The sequence below is a fragment of the Cyanistes caeruleus genome, chromosome 13 (assembly GCF_971803275.1).
Source record: "Cyanistes caeruleus chromosome 13, bCyaCae1.hap1.1, whole genome shotgun sequence".
Lineage (NCBI taxonomy): Eukaryota > Metazoa > Chordata > Aves > Passeriformes > Paridae > Cyanistes > Cyanistes caeruleus.
The window spans coordinates 15,294,366-15,319,209 of NC_141713.1; the positions used below are offsets into that span (position 1 = coordinate 15,294,366).

The 24,844-nt window shown below is 39.4% G+C and overlaps 1 protein-coding gene across 1 annotated transcript in view; it reads left to right on the forward strand.

The window, feature by feature from the left end:
- Positions 1 to 265: 265 nt before the first annotated feature.
- Positions 266 to 24,844, forward strand: part of KLF13 (KLF transcription factor 13) — a 33,592-nt gene continuing 9,013 nt past the window's right edge. The window contains exon 1 of the mRNA XM_023934148.2: positions 266 to 1,268. Within this exon, the coding sequence (XP_023789916.1) occupies positions 728 to 1,268 (541 nt within the window). The 5' untranslated portion in view covers positions 266 to 727. The remainder of the gene's footprint in view (positions 1,269 to 24,844) is intronic.

Below are 24,844 nucleotides of genomic sequence, written 5' to 3' on the forward strand. Positions count from 1 at the left end.
CTTGCGGTGCTCTAACACGGATGCTATCGAATCGCTCACGTCCGTCAGAGGGTGCAGGGCAGGGAGCGAAAGGCCCGGGAGCTCCCCGGCCGCGCCCGGGGCCGGCGGAGGGGTCCGCGCGCGCCGCCCTGCGCGCTGCGGCCGCGGCGGGGGCGGAGGGTGCGGGCCGCGCGCGCCGCCAGCCAATGGCGCGCCTCCTCCCGTCGGCGGGCGCTGCCCCCCGCGCGCACCGCCCACCTGCCGGCGCGGGCTGCGGCCCCGCGCTGACGTCACGGCCAGATGTTTCCCCAGGCCACGCCCCGCGGACTCCGGGCGGCTCCGGGCAGCGATAACGGGGAGCGCCGGGTCCGCTGTCACAGCGCGATGGGAGGGCTGCGAGACCGCATCGCCAGCTCATTGCCTTCTTGAGAAAACGGCATTAATCCATACTGCGAGCAACAAGCTGCCAGTGCCAGGATCTATCTGCTGTTCTTTTTCTCTTCCACTGGACCGCCAACGCTTTTTCGATTTAGTGACAAGCTGGGTGTGATCGTCACGAACAAAGTGTGGGTTTGATGGCTGCTAAATCAGTCTTTACTCCTACAAACCGATCCTAAGAAATAAGGGAGGGAAAAGTCTGCTTGTATAATCTTTTTAGAAAGGGAAAGAGCGCTGTTGTGTTGGGTCTGTTTTTCCCTTTTTTTTTTTTGTCTTCGTCTGTTTGGATTTCTTTTTAAACTTATGAAAAATGGCAACAGCAGCGTACGTGGATCATTTTGCAGCAGAGTGCCTTGTTTCTATGTCAAGTCGTGCTGTTATCCATAGTCCCAAAGGGGATCCTGATCCCCAACCTGATGCAGCAATACTTCCTTCATCCAATGGAGAAGATAGACGGGAAGTCAGAGAAACCGGGAAAGACAATGGATCATCATTACTTGTGGTAGCTAGCATTTTAGCAGATCTGAACCAGCACGTCCCAAACTCACCTGCTCTAAGGACGGAAAAAACAGAGACACTTGATTTAACAGAACAAATACACATTTCTATTGCTCCTGAGGAGTTTGGGGAAGAAAGTCTGTCTTCAGCTGGTAAGCGTGGAGGAGAAAGAGCAGCCACACCTACTAGCCTGGCTGCAGTAACTGAGCCAAGCCCCAGACAAAAGAACAAACGCATAAGAAGCTGGACTGACCCTGGATCACCCCAGAAAAAGCACAAATGCCACTATGTGGGGTGTGAAAAAGTTTATGGCAAATCTTCCCATCTTAAAGCTCATCTAAGGACCCATACAGGTTAGTTACAATCCAGCCAGAGATTTATTTGTTACAGCTTGGTAATTAAAATGAAAAACAAAACCAAACAAACTTTTATTTGGCCACTGTTATGGTTTCACCTCTCGGAACTCAAGCTCGGGAAAACCAAACAACAAAAAACCCCTCTGGGAGTAAACCCTTACTGGGCATAGATTCAAAGCTAATGTTGCCCTTTTTTATTAATGTCACAGGGAACGGCATGTGGGTCATCTGTGCGGATTGTACCAAGCTGTAATTTTTAGTTGCTGGCCTTCTTGTTCTGTGTGTCTTCTGCTTCCCTTTCCAGTACTTCTTACCTCCGTTTTTCCTACTCTGTGCTCCAGTCCCTCTCTTTATACCAGCTTATCATTTCCCATGCAAGTATCAATATTCTTGATATTTTAAAATTAAATGTTCTAGAGGCACCTACATGGCTGTGTATCTGTTTCTTTCTTTAGCAGACACTTTGTGAAAGCTAGAGTAAGCAGAAGGTAGATGAGAGGCTGAACACAAGTCACAAGGAGACACCATGAGTGAGGAGAGAGGGGGATATGGGCAGTGTCTAAAACGCTTTTGGCAGCTGGGTAAAACTGAATTCAAAAGAAAAAAATATTTTAATGCAACCAGTATCTTGTACTCATGGGTGTTCAGTGCTTACTTCTTGGTGAAGGCTGAGCGCTTTTTTGTTGCTACTGTAGTTTATGAGACACACCCACAGAAAAAGTGGAAGTCTTCAAGCGTTGAGAAAGTTGTACTGAAAGTATTAGGAGGGCCATCTTGAAATAGGCCCCGTGACTTGCCACACCTCATGCCTCTGCCTGGTGCTGGGAAACAGGATGGCTTCCAGACAGACAGGGGACACCAAGAATTGAGGAGATCAGTCTCTGCTGAAGGCACCAATAATAGCACATGTGTTGAGGCACCACACCAACTAGAGCAGACTTGTGCAAGATGTTCCACTGAATAATTTCAGATGGCAAATTAGTTTACTAAGATGTATGGTCAGTTCTCTTAAAAAGAGCAGTAAGAAAGAGATCCTCAGAACTAAACATGACGTAACTCCTGAGCAGTTTTAGCTCTGAGGTGTCAGCCTCACCCATGCTGGCCCTGCTTTCAGTGTGCCTTCAGCTTTTCCTGTTGCCTTCTTGAGATAAAGTAAGAGCCATTCTAATTTGACGGTATGCTTTGCTCTCTGTGGGAGAGAAGAAAGCCCCATCAAATCTGAGCATATGGATGGACAATTCCCTGTGGCACACAGCCAAAGGAACAGCGTGTTCCTGGCACCCCAGGCAGCCTGTCCTGCTTTGCACTGTGTAACTGCTTTTTGCCGCCTTGGGAGTTATACAGAAAAGGTGTTTCCACTTGGCTTGCAGGGAATTGTCTCCATTAATTTTCAGTTCTTTTGCATTCCTGTTGCTGGCATTTGCCATTGTCCTGAAAGCGAAAGATAAATTTAGCAACGTTTCTGGGTTTCCAAACCAACCAAAGACCAAGAAGGGGAACTCCAGCCCCTGATAGAGAGGAGGGTTTGGCATGCCGTCCCTGCGGGGAGAGGAGGGAGGGCAGGGCCGGCGGGGAGTGTCGCTCCAGGCTGCCGGCGGAGTGGAGTCATTCGGGGACGCTGGCTCGGCTCCAGGTTCTCTTTTCCTTTTTTTTTTTTTTTTTTCTTAACTCTTCATTTCCTGTATTTTTTCCAGGACTGTAGGGCTCACTTGGCTACTGCTGTAGCTAATGGCAGTAAGAGAGCACGTGTGTCTGAGAGCTAAAGGAAAAGCAGGGAAGGGACTGTTTTTGCCCAGGGAGTGGCAGGACCCTCGGGGACTACAGCTTCTTTGTTTTCTTTCGTCTCCAGTGTCTGTGTGGGAAGCTTTAAGCAAAGCTGCCAAGTTTCCCTCCTCACTGGCAACAGGTCTGTCTCTGTTTGGATCGAGTTTTAAACAGGCTTAAATGCCTCTTACTCTCCTTGTAGAATGTTTCCTAAGGTGTTTAAATTTTTTTCTATCTTACAAAAAATTGTGACAACCTTGAAAAAATTTTGTAAAACAATGAGAGTTAAACTAACAGAAAAAGTGATCACTTCCAGGACTAGTAAATGTTTGTTCTTACAAAACCCGTAATGGTGTTTTACGGCTTTAGAACAAGGGCTTTGGGTCTCCTGCTTTCTAGTCATCCTGAACTAGTTAAGTAACACATCAGTCTGCCCAGCTGTCAGATAAATAAGGTGATGGCTATCCACATCACAGAGCAGTGGTGAAAGTACCCCAGGTACACATGGAAGCTGCTTTAAACAGCTATCCAAATAAGGCCCAAACCTGTTTGCTAAGAACACTCTAAACCTCTGCAATGGAGCAAAACTTCTTCCTTGTGCTGTATGACTAGATGAGCTGGTATTTAGGGGTGACCTGAAGGCTGAGAAGAGCACTGCAGGCTAGAAGATAACTGATGATCATGCAAGAGATACTTGAAAAAGAACGGTTTATGGTCTGCTTTAGAAACTTGCTTGTCCTTGTCTGCTACTGTGCTGAGAAAGTAAAGGCTTTGCTTTGCATGGTTCGAGGAAGGATAGACCAGATCCTTGAGCTTATGTCAAAGAGATACAGAGCCTTCCAAGTACTATAGCATCAAATCCACCCCACATTGATAGGGACTGAAAGCTGGTACTATTTTCCAAACAGCTATGTGAAATCCTTCTTATAGCCAGATATCAGAGCTTAAATACAGAAAGTAAAAACCATAGTGCAGATGATGCTAATTCTCCTACTTAATGCAGAAGAACCAAGATGGAAATGCCAAGAGCATCTGCTTTTTGTCCTTTACTCAGTGTACATTGTTTTTTAGTACTTCTATTTGGACAATATGTGCTGGAGAAATCCACAGTTTCTTGTGTGCTTTTTTGGTACACTACTTGTTAACCTGTCTCAGCCTTATGAATACTTCACTTTTATTACACTGAAAACCCTTGAACCAGGCAAAGAAACTTTTCACCGAAATCTACTCTTTTCTCTACACCAACTTTCAAAGTTCCCATCCCCCTATGATTCTTTTCATGTTTATATTTTCCACTCTAGTCTCTCACTGAATGTCCTGGAGTTCAACATGATCATCAGCCACAAAGCCCTTGAAGTTTTAATATTTACCAGAAGGTTATATTTAGTGTCAGTGGGTAGTTATCAAGTCCAAATACTTTTCCACTAAGCCTCCCATGGATCTTGAAAGCTCTGTTGTGGTCCACGGAGGCAGCACCCCTGTTTGTCCTAAGCTATACTGACACCACTGATACAAGAGGTTTTACTGATACACAGATTTAAAAATCCTCTCCACTGAGAAAATTTCTAAACACAAAGGACTTGCAAAAAAATCAAATAAATAATTCACATGACAGAGTCCCCTTTTGTCTCAACAGGTTTTCAGTGCAAAGGTGAAATTTTCTGGAATTACTGGAAACCAGTTAGTCTCTTGATGCACCAGTGGTAAAAGGGAGACTGTACAGTGCCTAATAGCAATCACCAGGCTGCAATCTTAGACAGCCTTGTCCCGGACTACTGTGTTCTGAGAGGCTGTAGAGAGTCCCAGCTTATTGCATTATATTACATATTTATACACAGAGAAAAAGTATGGGATCTTGGGCAGGACTCACAAGAATCCTATGTGTTGCAGCTCCCCACCACATCATTGTGACAGTCTTGAGCTTTTAGCCATCTCCATTAGCACACCATCACCATCATGAATGCAGAGAAAACACAAAATAAACCTTCATTTAACTCCATTGAACTGTCCTTCTAAACTTACTAGTTCTAAGCACTAAGCAGCACATTATAACACAGAAACAGCTTTTCAGTCAGTCATCAGAATTAAATGAATCTGCACAAATTAGTAGAAGCTAAGGAGAAGTGGGCACCAGTCTCAGCCAGGAGTCTTAGTCCTGCAGCAAAACCAACTTAGGGGCCATGTGGCTTAACAGTAGCTCCTCTGCACTGTTGCTAAACCAGCTCTATGTCAAAGCTCAGAAAGAAGAAAAGGCCTATATTATTCTCACACGTACATGTCAGGTTAGGGCTCATCCAAGAGAAAGTGGTGAAGACCTTTGTCGATCTCTAGTTGGCAGAATGAGCTTGGGCAGCTATGTGTTTTGCCTGCTTAACCTTGCAGTTGTGGTAGATACATTATTTGGCATCTGTTGTTCTTTTTAGTCTGACCTTTATCCATTAGCTGGATTGAAATAGGTAGAAAAGACCAACTCATTTCCATTTCTTTACATTAAATCTCTATAATCACATATTTGAGACACTACATTTCATACACTAATGAACCTGTATGAAAAAAAGTTCTTTTTTAGCTTATGTACCCTTTTTTACCCATCAGTTGTAATATCTTGTTTCCCTAGACAAAATTTCTCTGTTGACTTCGTAGCTGGTATATGTGAAGATGTAGAATTTAATAATGTAACTGATAGTTGAAAACAATTTGAGAATAAAGCAAGCAGACCTCACTGTGATGAGTATGACAAGAGCATAACAGGTTGGACAAACAAGAATAGTATATGTCCTGTGTTCAGGCTGGTAAAGAGGCCTTTATATAAAGTATAAATAATCCATTTTAAATAGGGCTTTGGATTTCACTTTCAGTTCTAGTAAGTCTAATTTGCTCACACTATGTTAATTCAAAACAAAACAGTAAAGCACAGCTTCCCTTAAAGTTCTGAATCAAGATGCTATCCATGTGTGTAGAAACAAATTAATCAATGTAAGAAGCAAGTTTTTCTATCACATAAATAAACTTTATGTTCCATTTTAGCACCTGGCAATTACCAGAAACAGCTAGTTAAGTAAAACCCCATGGACTAGATCTGGCTGGGTTTCTTTTAGCTTGTTTCTAGGCACACAGTGACTCTTGAATGCGTATGTGTGTAACAGGTGGGCAGTATTGGTGAAGATTTGCAGGAAAAGATTACAAGAGAAGAAACCCAATCTAAGGCCTTCTGTGCTACTCAAGCGCAGTGCAAAGTAGGATGAATTGACTGGTGCTGGTGCTTCAATCCATCCATCCTCCTGAGCTTCCAGTTTGACTGCTCTGCATACCAGGACTTACAGGGAGCTGCAGTCCCTCTGAACAGGATGCCAGAGGAAATTGAAAAGGCCTTTCCCCAACACAGACTTCCCAAAGGCGAAAGGACAGACTAAATGAATTTGTCCCTCTGCATGTTGGGCCTCCTGAGTTTGATTTCTTGTGTTAAATGCACAGGCTATGCTTCCTTCAGTCTCATTAGCATACACCCAGATTATCCAAAAGCTGCAAGGCGCCTCTAGGCTGTTGTGTCCCTTAAGTGCCTTCCACCTCCTTACTTTGCTGAGTGCATCAAAGCATTTTCTCTAAGATTTTATTTCTGAGATGGGCCCAAATGGTGGCTTCTGGACAGATTCAGATAGCAGCCTCACAAAATAAGTTGTCCTTCCAGCCTAAGACATAAGCTTTCTTCAGGAGCCTGCTACTTTTTTTCTGAAAACTAATAATCTTAACTCTTTTAATAAGCCTATATTTTTTTAAGACAATACAGATTTTCAAAGCATTGTTTGTGTTTCCTCTGAAACAGCTCTGCAACTCCTTTCTTACTTCCTCTAAGAAAATTTCAACACATAAACAAAAGTCAGAAAACAGAGAACAGCTTCCCTCAAAGCCCTGCGAGAGTCCTCACCCTACAATGCAATTCTCAAGACTATAGTTCTTATTTAAAAGTATTGATTTTAAGCCTGGATCAAACAATATGTGTTCATTGAAGATAAAAAAAATATATATGCTCTAAGTTTCTTAATGTTAAAGTCTTTCAAATAAACACAGGGCATAAACTTCTTAAGAAGTAAGCAAATTTTAAAACATGTTTCAAAAGGAGCTGAAGTCAGGAAGAAAAGTAGAACTACTCCTACTCAATCCTTTTACTTGACTGCTTCAAGACTGAATAATAAGATTCAGTTAATTCAGTGCAAAAGAGTTAGGGCTAAATTAGTTGGATGGAGAATCCAGCTGGATGACATCTGTATTTACCACACACTTGATTAATATTAGCTGTTAGGGGGAACTACCTCTCCTGATGGTTATACAGTTTTCTCTGTGAAGGACTTCCCTTTATTTCCTTTTCCCCCCTCTTTCTCCCCAGTCTTTGTGGAGATATTAATCACACATAAGACACAGAAATGAAGTTTCTGGTAACAACAGAATTTAGGTATTTTAGCTAAAGAACATTTAAAGTAAAACTGTACTTATCATTGTTACAACTATGTGTCTAATGAAAAATCAGAAACATCACAGACTTGTCTTTTCACAAGCCATTTTTCTTTTAGTGTGGAAGTGGGACTTAGGTCCAGTGTAATGAAACCTGTTGCTATTGGAAGTAGTGAAGATGGATAACCCTCCCGTTGTTTTCCTCATCCTAGACACTGGTGGTAGCACTTTCCTTCTCAGTGACAAGACCTAGGTCTTACAAACAGTTGGGAGTAAACTGGCAAGCAAGGTTTTTAATGAATGGACAGTTGCAATTGATTGCTGTGCTTGTATTAGAAATTAATCACAGCCCTATGGACTAACAAGAGTGTTCAGAATGATCTGCAGAAGACTTTTCTGCAGTAGCCTTTCTCTGCAAGACGCTGGAAAGTGTATGTGACAGAAGTTTTGCATAAACAAACCTTTTGCTAAACTGGAATTCCTTATGAAACAAACTCACAATTGGATTCCATCTGAAAAGAAGGCACCTTTAACCATTTAAAACACAACTGTTCCATTGTGTTATTGTCTGGCTGAACATGGTTATGGCACGTCCAAGAGCAGAAACCTGGAACTTGTTTATATTGGACATGTGGTTTCTAGTTCTGTTTTTTAAGTTAAGCACGTTCCAACTTCCCCCCACCCCCTTCCAATCTTGGATCAGCTGTCTGGAAGTCGGTGCTGACAGAGCCAAAAAAATACTCTGCTGTTCAAATGCAGGACAACTTTTGAAGGGTCCTTTCTGTAGAATTTCTATAGGTATACTTTTTTCCCTTTGTTACCCACTTGGCTTTTATGAGGTAGATTTGCATGGGCAGTGAGATCATTATCTGCTGTGTTCAGTTTAACAATAGCTAGACAATGTGGGTTATTTAAGTGCAGGCACTGAAGTCAGACACACATATCCTGTATTTTTCAGGTCTTGCAGATTCAGCAGATCTTACAGGGCTTCCACTTAATATAAACGAAAAATTTTTAAAAGTTCAGAGTGCCACCGTTGTGGTTACTTCTAGAAAAACGACCTCAGAAGCTTTTTTGCAGCCTTAACATAAAAAGCATTTACTAACCAGGAACTTGGCGCAAGTCAAATGGTATTAAAGTAAGCATATCCTGAAATGACCTCTAGTGCAAGGAAAAGATTTGCTGTAATCACTTACAGTCCTTTCGCAGGGCTGTCAGGAAATACAGGCAAAATACTGGGGACTGGGTATTTGCTGATGTTGCAGATCAATGGATCAATAAGCTATCTTAGATTTATTGCACATTACATTTCTACCAGACCACTCTCTATTATTTGGTTATAAATTATAAGAGTTTTTAGAATAGAGGAACTTAAAAAAATATGAATGCTCTCATATGAAAGAGCAATGTTGCTGCTGCATGTTTCACATCTTTCCATCTGCCTCGCTAGAATAAACCTTGACAGTAAATACCCAAGCAGGATGGGCATGCTGGTTCTGTCCTTACTGCCTGCAACAGTAGCTTTTAAAGCTGGTAAAGGAGAGAAGCAGAAATGCTAACTCTGCCAGAATAAGATCAGGTGAGGTACAGCAGCCAGAAGGGATGTATTGAGCTTTTTAAAGTAAACAGCTGTCAGTATTTCCACTGGAGGAATTTATAATGGAGCCAGCTGAGAAGGATTAGTACATTTTCAGATGTTTCCTGCAATTTTTTTTGTGAAATGATGAGCTGTTTGTTAATAGATCAGGGAAATATTTATTTTGCTGTTTCGAGGTAAATAAATGAAATTACATTGGTACAAATTTACATACTACACTGGGATTTTAGACTATTTTACATTCTTGCAAACCTCACAGTTAAATATTGTGCTTTCCTATGCTCTTAATCTAGTAATTTAGGCCTTATTCTGCCATAACAAATAGAACAGAGATGCTGCTAAAACCTCACAGAACCATGGACTAATTTTTGTTATTTATATGTAGGGGCTTACTGAAATTTAATTTACAATCTCTTTTAAATGCCAGCAGAAGGACTGCAGATGAGCATTAATACATGAGGGCTGTGACAGTTTTTGATTGTTCTGGTGATTGATGTATTTTCCAAGTCCTATGTGAATTGTATGCAGCCTTCCTATGCACGTGAAAATCTTCATAGAGCACTGAAAGCACCTTAAAATCATTGGAAACTTCCATTTGCTGAATATATGTCTATACAAGCAGTGCCAATAGAATGTTTAGCCTTACTGTGTAATAAATCCAGAATGTATTTGTAAATATGTCTTCTAAATTCTCCTAACATGGCCAAAACAAAACTGAATTTCTTAGATACCTCAAAGGATTACTTTCAGACAAGATTCTCATTGATACATTTTTCCCCTTTGTGTGAAGATATACCATATTTACACCTTCTATTTCCCCCACCTTTCATCATTGAAACCTACTGAATTCTTCTCACTAGCATTTAAGAATTTCTTGGACATTTGGAACCAAATTCTAGCTTAAATAGAAATGTATGAACAAATATATAAGCAACCAGAAAAGCAAATGCTTTGGAATTTATAGGTGCCTCTACACAGTGTTACTAGTATAAACAGACCTATAAGAAATATATCAAAAAGCTTTTTGGTTTTTTGTTGTTTTTTTTTTTTTTACAAATGACAGAGAAGATGTGGACAAAGTAATTGTAATTACTGATTATTAATTTTAGTAGATGCTAGGTGTGAATTTAATAAAATCAGTTGTACTTCAAATTGTATAATATGAGGTAAGAATAGCTAATCACTTATCCCTTGTCTTCAAAATACCAACTCTCAGTGTCCCTAATAAGGAAACACACAGTGGTTTTTAAGCACAGACTCTTGTGTTTCATTTGGAAAGAAACCTTTTCCTAACCCACCACCCACAAATATAATATGCATATATATAGCATTGCATTGATAATACACATAAAAGTGGGTTTGCACAGTAAAATATAACTTTTAGTGAACCCTAATTCTGATTCTTCTGTTCCTTCATGTGCTGCTGAGGCTTTGAAAGGGCAATAGGGCCATTGCAACTTGAGATTAACTCAGCGATGCTCAAGTAGTGGAACCTGGAGAGAGAATTCTCCCCCTGCCCAAAACCCCCAGCATTTACGGGCACTGCAGAATCCCTTACTTTGTTGCTAAGGTAGGTTTTCAAATTACTGCCAGATTTGTGGGGGGTCCGAAACAGTAACTTTAACTGGAATGTAGCAGAAAGTTGTGGGAACACAATGGTAGTCATCATTCATTCAGGTACTCCACAGCTTTCTTAACTTGTCATCTGCAAACGAGTTGAGATATCACACTAGATCGAGGTAATTACCATGCTGAAAGATTTACACCAATTTCCCACATTTTCCTTCAGCTTGACTGAGTTTTGTTGGGTTGGTATCTCCCTTCAGTCTGCAGGATAATATCATTAAGGGCACCACCTCACCGACCAAATCAAATGTGATTTAAGCCAGCACCTGTTGGAGCTTGGAGTGCAAATTTAGCAGTCTAACTTCTGGGGAGCCATTTTAATTAATAAGTGTCATTGGTAGCTTTCAGAGGATGAAGTGGTCAGGCAGATTACAATGTTATCTTTGCTGTGCTCACTGATGTAAGCAAATATTGTACAACAACTGGCACAAATGTTTTACCATGAACCTTGTCCCAGACTTCTATAACTGGGACATGTGCAGATGAAATGTGTTTAGGAACATAATTGTCAGATACCTTATACTAAAGTGATAATTGACAAAGCTCTAACTATATACTGCAGAGACAAAACTGTAATGAGAAACAGCTTTTAAACACTGCTTGTCAAAGTACAGATGTTCAGCTCCAGTGTCTTTTAAGAAACGTTTCAGTCAGTCCCCAAAGGAGTGTTCTTTTTTTAAAAAAAAGAAAACAACAACAACAAAAAGAACAGAACATTTTGTGATTCTGCTTCTTACCCTACTGCAGTATTTGGAATTGGCTGCTGTTTCCAGTAAGCAGTGTGGACTAAGCAAATACAGCTTTCCTCTCCAAGCAAAAAATCTCACCCGGCTCATACCAAAAGGGCCTACATGGTGAAGGGCTACACAATTTAGAGACCTTTTGCTAACAATGCTTACTGGTGAAAAGTCATGTAGAACTCAGTGGTTTTCTCTGCATTTCTGATAGTGATTTTTCTGAGCAGTATGGCCTCTGGAGAAAACAATATCACTGACTTTATCGAAACAAAATAATTTCTTTTAAATTGATGCCTTTTGAGTGATACTTCCTTTTGTCTTCCCTATAATTTCAAACGGTTAATAGGCTGCTAATTCCTTGAGGTTTTAGGACTCTACAACATGAAAAAATCCTAGTTCTCCCCTTTTACTATGTTTGATAGATTCATAAGTATTTGAATACTTCCCTCCTCTCAGTCTAACACCAAACCTCTCAGTGTAAAAAAGAATTCTGACTGCTGTTCTTACAGATTGTTTACAGGAACGTAATTTAATTTCTGCATGCAATAGACTACTGTACTTGACTGTACAAATCACTAGATTAATTTTTGTCTTTAAGGCAAAAATTACTAAAATTTGTTTTTTGCCATCAAGAATGTAGTAAGTTACAAAAACATTCTGAGAGAATGTTATCTGGATGGTGCTTTGCTTTTGTAATGAATTCTTGAAAAAGCTATGCTTGCTGAGGTTATGTTATCAGTTTGTAATCCTAAAGTTAGCATTTGCAGGTGAATTACAGACTAATAAATTTGGAAAAACATTCTGTACCTCTGCTGAACTTCTGTGCAAATGTTTGCTTAAAGCTTATTTCCAAGAGCCAACTTTGGTTCTTTGTGTAGAGTATCCATGGAAAAATTATACATATAAACTGTCAATTGGATGTGACCACTGTTGTTTGCAAGAGATTCAAACTCATTTGGTATAAGCTACATCTTTCTGGTATTGGCATGCAAATTGCTTTCTTAGATGTCTAGATGAATTTCTTACATAAAGACAAGGAGCTGATGTGGTTGATGTGCTTGATAGTTTTTCTTCTTTGAATGCTGTGGAGGAACTGAGTTCTAGTCTTGTTTGCAAAGAAATCCAAATTATCACATAACTGTTTTCTCAATCAAATAGTTCTAAAGAGGCTGTACCATTCTCATTTGTGCAATATAAGGTCTGTGGTATTCCCTTTATGAAGATGTGACTGTGCTGGCACGTTTTGAATTTGAGTACATTTGTTGTGGTTTCACAGACAAACACAGTAAGAACAACAGCAACTTTCACTGCACAGCTGTTTCTCACTTGGAAATCAGACTACCTTTGGATTTTTTAATATCTAGGTTTTTTTAAAATATAAAAACAGCCCTGAGTTCCTAGGTCAGTCTTGTGCTTGACTCTTCTGATTATAAAACACAGCTCAATGAGCATGCAGACAGCACAGTGTACACAACTTCACAGTGTTGAGGTATTTCTGTTCTGAAAAGAATGCTAAACATATACCTGGTTTTGTGCAGTGTCATGAGGAATTATTTTTTCTAAGACTTAAGTTTTTCTCTTATTTGTCTATTATTCACAAATTCTAAAAGTGAGCTGTAAAAACTAATTTCAAAAAGAAAGTAGAAACAAGTTTCCACCAATTGGCTGAAAATCAAGTTCAAAGTACTTTGTGGATCACGTCTTTTGGGAGGAATAATAAGCTTGGCAGTGTCCAGCTGCAACAGCAATAATTGGATCATCTCAATCCCTCAAAGTCAGGATACAACACCCCAACCCATGCAATTCCTGTTTTCTTTGGGTTTATTCACAGTCTGTCTGTTGTATCAGAACCTCCCTATTATTCAAGTTTATGAACCTTGCAGTTCTGCATACTGCAATTCCTGAATCTCAGCCCAAGACCTATGGTTGCCAGAGCTGTGCTCAGGAGCTAGGAATATGGACAGGAAATCAGGTTCAAATCATTTTGTGGTTCTCAGATTAAGGGCTGGATTGAGCAAGAGTCCAAATGGAAGTAAGAACAGCAGGGAACTTCTGTGATCTTTTTCAAAGTAAAAATTATATCCTGTGCATCAGGTTTTGGAGTTAGCCTGCAGACTTATGTGACATTGCTATATTTTAGAAATTCTTAGTAATGGTGCAATTCCTATTATATTTCATAGAACTTCCCTATCCCAGCAATCTTCTGAAAAAAATTGGCCACAATGATTTCCTGTATATTTGAGTACTTCACTAGCCCCTGTGCATTAGGCATGTTAAGTGTGGTCAGCTAATTTTCTGCAAACACAGGGAACAGGTGCTCCACCTCAAAAATCCAGAAAGGCCAGTGGGTTTCCTCTCCTCACCCAGAACAGCAGGTCTGTTTGAGAATAGACCTGCACACTTAATTAAACAAGTGTAGAAGAGAAGCAGTAAATGTGCTGCAGGCACTAGGAATTTATGTTTTGGGAAGTAATTGGGATCTTTCTACTACAACTTGTCTACATTTACAGCTATTGAATTTTTACATGACATATATGGACATATAGAATTAAGAATCTCTCCTAAAGAATCATTATTCTCTCATAAAGTGAAATGCTTTCCATGTCAATAATATTCTTAAATACTTACAGAGAAAATGGTGACTGCTGGGCAGCCCTTGTGGCATGATTCATAGGTATAAACCATATTCTGCAGTGAGATGTAACTGAGTTTAACAGAGTTTTAAAACTTTACAGAGTGCTCTGTAAAGGCAGGCAATAAAGACATGGGTGCAGCAGGCAAGGGAAGACAGAGCTGCTAAAGGGGCCATGATATATATATATATGTATATTTCAGTAAATTTTAAAATAGTATAGATGTTTCTTTCAATACTACTTTGAGATAGAAAAGTAGTGAAAGTAGTATTGCTCATGAAAGAGGGAATCCAGTTAATTTCTCTTTGTGAGTCCATGGTAAGACAGTTTTTTGAGAACACCTCTCTGTTTTTGAGTTATGTATGTAATCTATCTCAAGATGCCCTTGACAAAGCTATCTTTGAAACATGTCTTTGAAATACGTAAGATCTCAGCTTTTCAGTTATGTTTCACATCCAGAGTCACGCTCAGATAATTGGCTTGTGACTCGGATCCTCCACAATCCAGCAAATGCTCCATTCATTCAATTCCAGCACTGGCCATGGCCTCTCTCCTACATCGTGACCCCACACGTCAGGCACAGCTGGTGGGGCCGACTCCCTCAGATGCTGTAGCAGCTGTCCTCAAAACCAACATCAAATGGGGGTCACAGCAGCTGAGCTACACTTAGGCTGTGTCACACCCCGGGTGTTTAGGACAGAAGGGTTGAAAATCTTGTTTTCTGATCCAATATTAGAATGAGGCCTGGATGGCTATATGCTTAAAACATTTGTAGTTCAAAGTATTAACACATAGAAAAGACTGAAAAGATCTGAAACTGGAAAAGAGCATGTAACTGGTGCTCTTTTTTTCCTTTTCATATAGCTGTGGTTGAAGGAGGCTTCGAGGAAATACAAAATAAACAGGGAAGGTACTGACAAAATAGGACATATAAATGAGACAAGAGTTGAATGTTGAACCGCAAATTGACTTTTCTAAAAAGTTGACCTTTTTTAAAAGTGAGCAGTTTAGAACATTACAACTGTTACAATAGAATCTAATTCCTCTACTGTATATGAAAAAACCTGAAGCCTGGTTTAAACAGGGAAGATGTTTTAACAATCTGGGCAGAAGGTTTTGGTGTGTGTGCAATAGTTTTATGCATATCTTGAATGGTAGCTGCCTTGTGTCAAGCAACAGATTTAGTGTTTGATTATCAGCCCATAAAACTACTTTCCAGAGCTGCCTGTTCCCTGAAGCTGGATGCTCAATATGGTCATTGGCAGATGCTGCTCATAAACTACTTCAACACCACCTTGCTCTCTGGCAAACAGTCCACCCAGAATTAGAATAAAATAACAGGAAATCCCACTCCCTCTCTCTTCCATACAGTTGCAATAAAATCTCAGTTTCAGATTTTTCACTTAGCTTTACAGCTTTAGCTGTGCTTATAAATGCTGAAGGCCCATGTTTCAGGCACACTGTGTTACTGTGATGTTCTTGATTGAACAGTTCAAAAGTTCACAAGGAGACATTTCACAATTACAGCCAAAGACAACTTCACTAACTTCTGTTTGCTTGGCTTCTAGCAAAATGAAATCTCATCCTGTCCCCAAATCCTGGGAGCTGCTGTGCATATGAAATGTCATAACTTACCCGCAAGGTCTATTCATGCCAAAGTATGTGCACTTCAGTTGGAGGCAAATGACATTCAGCGTCTTCCCAAACTCAGATAAATAAAGTGCAGGTCTCAGATTAGAAGAATAATCCTCTAGTCTGTTATTTTGCATAGCAGGATAACCTTTCATTAATTTGATAAGCTTTGCTTTTACAAGCATTATCCTGTTTTTAGTAGAATAGAATAATAAAAAAATCATTGGTATGTCAACAGAGAAGAAAAAGATTCATGAGGTCATATGATTCCTTCTTTGCAGCTATTCATGCAACTGCTGGGCAGAGCTCATGGAGCCAGAGTTTCCCAATTTCAGCATGAATTCACCCACAGTTCACACCAGATTAATATAATTGGTCATTACCTATTTAATTGCCCTCCCACTTAAAACGTTTCCATTGTCTAACCAGAAATCATGAACATTACTGTGCAAAATTTTTTGAAAGCCACCACAACTAAAAATTTGTGAGGGAGACTTTCATTGAAAGCAGTCTAAGCCACTGCAGAGGTTTTTCCTCAAGTCATTGTACAGACAGGGATGGTTTGTGAAGTTTCAGTTTGATTTCAAGCCTTCTTGCAATATGAGCATCTTCAAGTTTTTATCCATGGAGATATGTTTGCAAAAGAATCTTGTGAAAGAAGTTATGACACTAAGAAGTCACTGTGTGCCATTTTTGGTTCCTACCATTTGACTTATGAATACCTATTTGTTCATTCATTCATACATATATAATTCCTCTCTGCAATGACCACACCACTGAATGAATGACTTGAGAGCCTGTGAGCTCTGTTGGCACACATAATCCTGGGTTTCGCAAAGAGAAATTCTCAGGTTGGAAGGAGGGGTGCAAGTGTCCTATAGTGAGAATGTAATATTTCTGTCCACTGTAAAGAATGGGCTGAAGAAGGATGGGATGCCAAGGAGTGTCATACTCTAGAGCTCCCATGCAGCTGTTAACAGTCAGATGTCTGACCTGGAGCTGTTCTGGGTTTGCAGAGTAGGCTAGGTAATAGACTGAGCAATTCTGAAGTAGCACAGGAAGGATCCAGACAGGAGCCTGTAATGGAAACCTTTTGTTTCTGTACCTTAATTGCACCTTCCCTGTAGATACATTTGGATCTGTTGTTTCACTATCAGAAGGACATTTTTCCCTCCTGGAGGAGAAAGAATCAAGTCTGGGGAGTTTGTTTTCTTGGCTTCAGTTGCTGTCTGGATAACACTGTCATTAATCACCTTGTTTGCTCTAAAAGAGTGTGAGTGGTGCAGCTGAAATCAGCCTGTAGCAGACAACGAATCAGCATTGCTAGCGTGCTGCAATAGGAGTAACACGAGACCTCAGGTGACTGAACAAGGCCTTAGTCCAGTGTATGCATTCATCGAGGGCCACATTATTCCCTTCGATTTTAACTGGACTTATTCAATAAAAACAGTGCTTATTATTATGTGGATTTAGAGGGCCCTCCTCCAGTCCCTTGTCACTTTAAAAGGTTTGAGTTGGCTCATCAACAAGAGAGAAAAAGAACAAAATCCCACATACCTTCATCAATGTCAGTCTGTTTTAAGAGGCCAGACTTTTCTGACCTATGCTGAAGCCACAATCTTTGTATGAAAGGAATGAAGAAAGTCCCTTAAACAACAAATTTTTGGCTCAAGGCAAGAATTCTAGGCTGAAATTCCTTTGCTGGGGTGATGCAATAGGTCAGATTTGCTGATTAGAACATCGATTTTTTTGGTTTTCAACCCCAGTATTCTTTTCAAGTGTATTTATTTAAAAGTGTAATTGACCAATGGAAATGGAAAAAAAATCACTGCCATTTAGTTTTATCATTCAGTAATACCTAGATGTGTTCAGAGGCTCTTTTACAGTGGCTTTTTATTTTCTAATCACAGTAGATATTTAAATAATCACCCTTATTTGTTACATTCATAGAGCTGAGTATAAAAAAATCAGAGAAATACAGTAATTAAAGGGCTACTATACTAAATTTCAGAGTTCCCTTCTTTGCTGAGTGTCATACTTCAGTGTGGTTTGCAAATGACACATAGCTAAGATACATCTTCCTCTCCCCAGAATTCATCACTTCATCATTTCAGCATAACACAATTTAATTATCTGGCATTTAAGTGCAAAGTCAAAGGGTCAACTATTGATCTCCATTCTTCGGAACAAGCCACAGGAGAGAGAAAATCAAGTGGAAGTTGCTGCTCTTTTGAATTAGTGGATTGAAGCTGTTTTACTGAGCACTGGTTTAGGATTTAATGCTTCAGAGATAAGGAGAAAAGGAGATCCAGTAAGTGGACAGAGATTATATACATCAATTGCCACTACTTCACTTTGATAAAAGGCCAAGCATTTAGTTTGCATTATTTTTAGAATATAAATTCTCTGTCACTAAAGCTGTTGCCTTTCATTTTTTAAGTTGGGCTTGTCATTGTTATTCAGTGTAAGAACTTCATTTACCCATATATTCCAGAAAGAAGGTTAAAAAATGCTGCTTTTGTAATTGGATGTGGCCGAAGTCCATGTAAGCAAAGGCATTGCACTTAATGGAAGCACGATCAATAGGAGTTATTCCTGAGGGGCAGACAGGGTCCATTCCAGTCTGCACTCACCTAGATAGGGAAATTGTCCCTGCTAGTTGGGTGTGTTTCCAGCCTCCTGGGTATCCTAATGGCTCAGATGGCTCCCTTTTCCTAGATGAGAGGTCTCCATTTTGGTCATGTGTCAAAACTTTTAAGAAAGAGAGTGAAATAGTGAACTACAGGCTTCAGGATTAAAACAATGCACAAAGAGCATTGGGTAACAATGAATCTATATAGAACTATAAGGAGATTAATGCCTTGTTTTTGAAATTGTATGCATTGTAAACCCCATCTCATGCAATTCTGTAAATTACTGTTTTTCTGGATGGTGGATTCCTACCTTTGTAGGAGATGGCTAAAGTTTTGATTGATCACAGCTTTACAGACTAGCAGGTGTTTCTCTACTGGTAGTTTGTTTAAAGTGTCCACGCTATCAGTATAGTCACATAGCAAAACTACAGCAAATATGACAGAAAAGGGTCAAGAGAATTACTATTTATGTAGATTTTCACAAGGCCTCCTGGAAGATACAGCAGTAATGCAGTTGCTGCCACGAAGGTTTTTTCTAGCCATGAAAAGAAAACTGCCTGCCCTGTGAGATGTGGGGAACATCCTTCATACTCATTATATTTCTGTAAGGAAAAGACACGCATGCATCTCCTCCTTACCTAACGTGTCTTACCTGGAGTATCAATGAGCAAGTCTACATCCGAGGAATTGCTTTTACTACAACTTGTATGTGATCAACCCTAAGTCCCACAAAAACACCTTGCTAAGGATTTAGAGCTGTTTTGCTAAATTTCAGTATTCTAGATACCAACAAGAAGATTGATTCTTTCCTTCTTTGTTGTGGCTCCTAGCAGGTTTCTGGTGGGAAGCTGGGGAGGGGAGAAAAACCAAACCCTCATCACCTTTTACTAAGTGATCTCCCATCATTTTGCTAGTAATTGCAGATGATTTGTGACCCTTTCTTAGAAGAGTGATGAGGATTCCCTGAGCCATAGGAGTGTTTAAGACATTACACGTCTCTGTTCCCTCACCCCCGCCTTTCTCAGCCTTCACTTTCAGAGTTGCCTTTCTGCTGGCTTTTCTATTGCACTGGATTCTTCTGATGCATCAAATCATGTCACCAGATGCACACGTTCATACCTAAGTGATGAGTGGATGGCCAGGTTAATTAATTATTCAAAAAGTTATGGTGGTGCTGTTGGTTTAATGCGTTACTCACCTAGTTCAGCTTCTTCGCTGAGCTAGCTTTAAATACTCCAGTTACTTCTACAAAGAATGATTTCAAAGATTTGTGTCCATATATCTATGCCCCATAATAAAATGAAGGAATCTTGAATGCTAAACTCACCTTAGTGATTTTGTCCCTCTGGTTGTGTTACAAGAGAAAAACTCTTTCACATATTTAACTTACCCACCCACCCCAGCTGTGTTTTGATGTAGTCTGTATAATTGACTTCGGAGCTTCACAAAGCCCTGGCCTAGTGCAGCTGATTTTTTGTAGTTTCAAAAGAGAAAGGAACACACAACACAGGGAGGGGTTGTGTAAGGAAGAGATAAAGCATGAACTCTTCTGAAACCAGGAAGTGGCAAACTGCAAAGAAGAAAGCCAAATATTGGCTTTGACAAGCATTATGTATCAAGTGCAAGGGTGCAGTAAAACAAGTAGCATCTCAGTGCTCGAGTCTACAGATGTGAATTCAAACTGGAAATCATGAAGGGATTTTAATGGCTTTCTTATGATCTTCAGTTGATGGGAAAGAATTTAATTTCTCAATTGCCCAGCAGGATTACCTGTGCTTTGGAGTACTGTCTAGCAGAAAGGAACAACAGTGTGAACATAGCTACAGAGAAGAAAACCAAACAAAATTCACTATGTGTCTATGGAATTATACTGTATCAGTGCAAATAAGATTATAAAAATACATATTTGTAAAATATGCTTGGTCTTTCTAGCAAGGGAAAGTCTTTCTAGTCTTTGGGTTGGTTGTTTCTTTGCCATGGCAGTGTGTGGTACATTAATACATCTTTGTGCTCTTTGAAGGGAGAACTCAAAATAGACTCAGTGTTTTGAAGGCTGCATCACTTTACCACCAGTTTGCAAAATGACTCCAGAGGACAAAAGTACAAGGAAGTGAAAGCAGCTCAGCAGAACACCAGAGAATATTTCTTGTACTTAATGTGATGTATGGAATCATCCAAGACTTTTTGGGTCATACTGTAATGCCACAGGTCATATTCTAAGTCACATTTTCAGCACAGATCTAAAATCTATTCCAAGATTTCTCTGTGAAGTGGAAGATAGACTTTCATGGTCCTTACCCTCGGCTGTCTTTGGAATTCCCTTGTGCTTATAAACACAGGGAGTTTAGTGGAAGTTGAAAGCACAAAGGAAATTGTTCCCTTCGAAGATCAGATCTCCAGTTAGTCACTTAATAAAAATGTCAAGCATTTAATCACCATGGATAGAAAGCTGCCAAGAAATGTTAATGAAGAATATATTTAAAAAATTGTATTTCTTTACTAGCAAGAACTACAGGAACTACATTTTTTGGTGAACAGTTTTTCACTGACCACTAGTCAGCAAATTGTTTAGACTGACTTTTTTTGTTTCAGAAAAATTATGTGTTAGTGAGTTTTATTAATTCATTTCAGATTAACATCATCATTGTCTTGAAAACTGTCCCCAAAGCTAAAGGAATTTAAATAATGTTACAAAATCCATACCAAAAGAAGTAAAACATTTTGATCAACTAAAAATAAAATTACTATGGGTGGGTTTTTTTGCAAAATTCTTCTGCAATTCAATGGGTTTCTTAAATTTTTCAGCTGAGCAGGAAAAAAGTTATCCATGTAGTTTTAGCCTTTATTTCCCTTTTCCATTCAAAACATTAGCAAAGGATATAGCAATATTTCTTTTTATTAGCTTTGTGGCCATTTCATTTTAAAGCAGATTTGCTGTAAAATTTATTTTCTAGATCCTGAAACATAATTTCTAGCTACTTGCTGACTGTTTGAGTGAAATGGTCTGAAACTAGGTTTCAGCTGAGAGTGGAACACAGAGCTTAATTTACTGTACGTACAGTGATGTGCAGCAGAGATGAAGCAAGAACTGGAGTCAATCAGGAGTTAAAATGGCAGGCAGAAAATTTCTTGGTAAAGCTAGCAGGTTCAAATTTCATATTCTTAATTCACTGTGCAAAAATGCGGGATAAAAAACATGGATATTTTAAAAATGCTAAGCTATAGATCCTTGGAGCAGTTCAGCTTGAGCACCCCTATTTGAAAAGAGATTCAGTAAAACTATGAAATGCGTATTTTAGACAATAGAAAGATTATGTGATGGAGTATCCTGGGGAATAAAAAAGATGGAATAGGCTTGAATGATTCTGCTTTGACAAAAGAAAAGCAAATGTGGCTGATAAAAGTACAGTTAGGTAGCTAAAATTAATATAAATGGTGTTTTTAAGACATTATTGAACAAGTTTGAAATAAAAGCAGAGAATATAAACAATAGAATACAATCTCCTTTAAAAAAAATGGTTTCCATTTTGGTAAAAGTGAGTGTTAATTTTTTTAAGAGGACCAGATATCTGCATGGGACATACCAAATGAGCTATTTCGGTTCTCAGACAGACGTGTCTGTGGTTAAGGCTAAGGTAGGAATTTTTCTCTACTTATATTTCCCTGGCATTGTAGCTGTTATCATTATAGTATCTGACTGTGTGAGCTTGTCATTTGCTATTTGAGTTGTTCTAGTTACTGTGGTTGTAACAGATAAATTACAGGGTGTAATCTGTGCTCCCAGATGCCGTAATACAAACACTTCCACAGCAAACGGTAACACACTTTGACTTCAAATATAAACTTGCCACTTGGAAATTCCCCTTCCAAGAAACATTCATACATGTCTAAATAACTCAATTAAAATGTTAAGGTACAGAAAATAAACCAAGGATTTCAGTCATGGATGTTATGATAGCTGTTGCACTCCTGCTCAGTAATAGTTTCCTATGCACACAGAAAACATAAGATCCAGTAATTTATAAATGCAGTGACTGGATTTGTTAAGGTCAAAATAAAGACGTGCACACTGCAAAGTGAATGAACTTTGTAGATGTCTGCGTTTGTGCCTGCTGGAATTCTGAGAACTCCAGTTCCTAAAAAACGGTCACATGATAGATAATGGAATTAGCAGGACTTTGTGTGCTTCTGTCTGCAGCTCCTAATGCAACCTAGCTGCTGTTGCTGTTGCTGTGTGTCCTAGGGGCACGGGGACTGTTATGTGCCAGTGTCCAGTAACATGGGAATTCTAACCAGAGTCCTTCTTGGATCTGGACATTCATAACACACTTCCACACTGGGTTTCTGGCATTTAGTGACAGTCTAATTCAGCCTATGACTTTTCAGTGAGAATACTAAAATACCCTCATTTCCCTGGAAATAGTGAAGCTTAATATTGCTGAATTTGCTACCTGTGTTAGATGTGTGTGAAGGTGGCCAAGATGCTCCAAAGCTGTTGGACAGACACAAAAGCAGATGCAAAAAACCCAATTGCATTTGGCTTATTTGGTTATGAAATATCACCGCCAAAATCATTAATATAAAACTAAATGCTTTCATTTTATAGGAATTTGAAATTGTGAGGTTTAGGAAATTTTAGATCCCTTTTTAAGTACTTGATAAAGAAACCACTGTTTGGCTAACATCAAAGCCACATTCTCTCTTGCACTGAGATTACAGATTTGTTATTTGACCATGCAAAAGGACTTTTTTTATAAACGAGAGAATATCAGAAATTAAAATAAGCCATAAATACATATCAGTACTATTGAAGGATGACCTTTCCTCGTAACAGCCCAGTCTCAAAGAACATAGTCTGCTTGGCTGAATGTTTTTCCCAGGATAGCATTTCCTCTCCTGGAGGAAGGCCTCTTCAGTCACATCTCTATTTAACTGTCTGCCCCTCATCCTCCCCACCCAGCCTGCTGATCTGTGTTTCCAAATATACTCTTAATTATGTATATGAAAATGTAGAAATATAAGAATAGCACACAGTGGCATGATCAGGCTTCTAGTCTGTTTTTATAACAACATTCAACCCTGTTCTGGGAAGCAGCAGAACAGATTAAAGATCACAGAAAATTGTTTCTGGTTTACTGTTTCTGGTTTTGCAGACATTTGTGGAATTCCCAGGATACAGATTTCTGTGTTACTGCATGGGCTTGACATGTGCTTGAAGATGCTAACATAATGTGCAGAGCTATTACATGAGTTAAATTGAAAAAAATATAGGCCCTGGTATGTGGTTTGACTTGATAATACTCTAATCTGTAGGGCAGTGGATATGACACTTCAAATTCTTCACATACAATTGCTTAAGGTTTGCATTTTAAGTGGGAAAATGGTTAATTGTCTCAAACTGGGCATTTCAGTCATTAGTAGGTTATTTTTAAAGTATACTTATGCCTATAGAGTACTTGCTATTCTTTTTAATTCATATTCAGATGCTGGCAGATGAATTGGTGAAGCAGGAAGCAGATTACTCCAGGGTCTGTACAGGAGGCTCAGTATATAGGAAAAGAGTCCTTAAAATTATATGTGCACTAAAAGGATTGTACAAATCAAGCTCAGTAGACATCAGATCTGGTGCCACCATCTCTGTAGTTTTTGTTTCCCATAACCACATACAGTTGCCTCACTATATAATGATTGAAAAATACAGAATAATACAAAGGACCTTTATGCAATATCATAAGAACAGGCTGGCTCTAGTTGCTTCTGAATTCTTTCCAGCAAGAGAGGATAGAGGTGCATTTTTTTAATCCTGTTTCTATAGCCCAGGCAACTCTGGGTTTCCTTTGGCAGGCTGCTCTGCTAGACAATATGAGCAGCAAGACTTGTGCCCCTGAAAGGAATTCAGAACTCAGTGCACCTGCAGAGCTCACGTACTTCCACTTGGTGAGCACTGCAAGTTTCTTAATGAGGCTTTACACTACCTGCTTTTTTGTTTGGACTGGATGGAGTCCAGGATAAAACCAAAAATGTTCTTGGTGGTGTAATTTTCAGTTGAGATCAGCTCAATCTAATTCTTAGATGTGATGTTTTTCCATCAGTTTGTGTAACTTAAACACACGTTAGATGTCACTTGCCCTGGCAAAGGAGCTAGAAAGCTTGCCATTCAGTAGGATTTGGAACATGGATATCCAAACCTATTTAAAATGGTGAGAAAATAATTAACAGTATTCTTTATGTTTTAAAGGCATCTCTTGCCTGCCTCTCCAAAGATAAAGAAGACAGGGTTGCATTTTGATAAATTAGTTTTCAAGCATCTTGATCTTTTGGAAACTTAGGACTCTTGGAGACCTGTTAGTAAGGCTCATAATGCACAACGATACTGCTGCTGCCAAGGCACGGCATTAAAATTCCCAGTATACATATTCACATGCTTGATGTGTTTCCTGCCACATCTAATATACTTTAAAACACTTCTACAATTATCTGTAAGATCAAATTCTTCACTCAG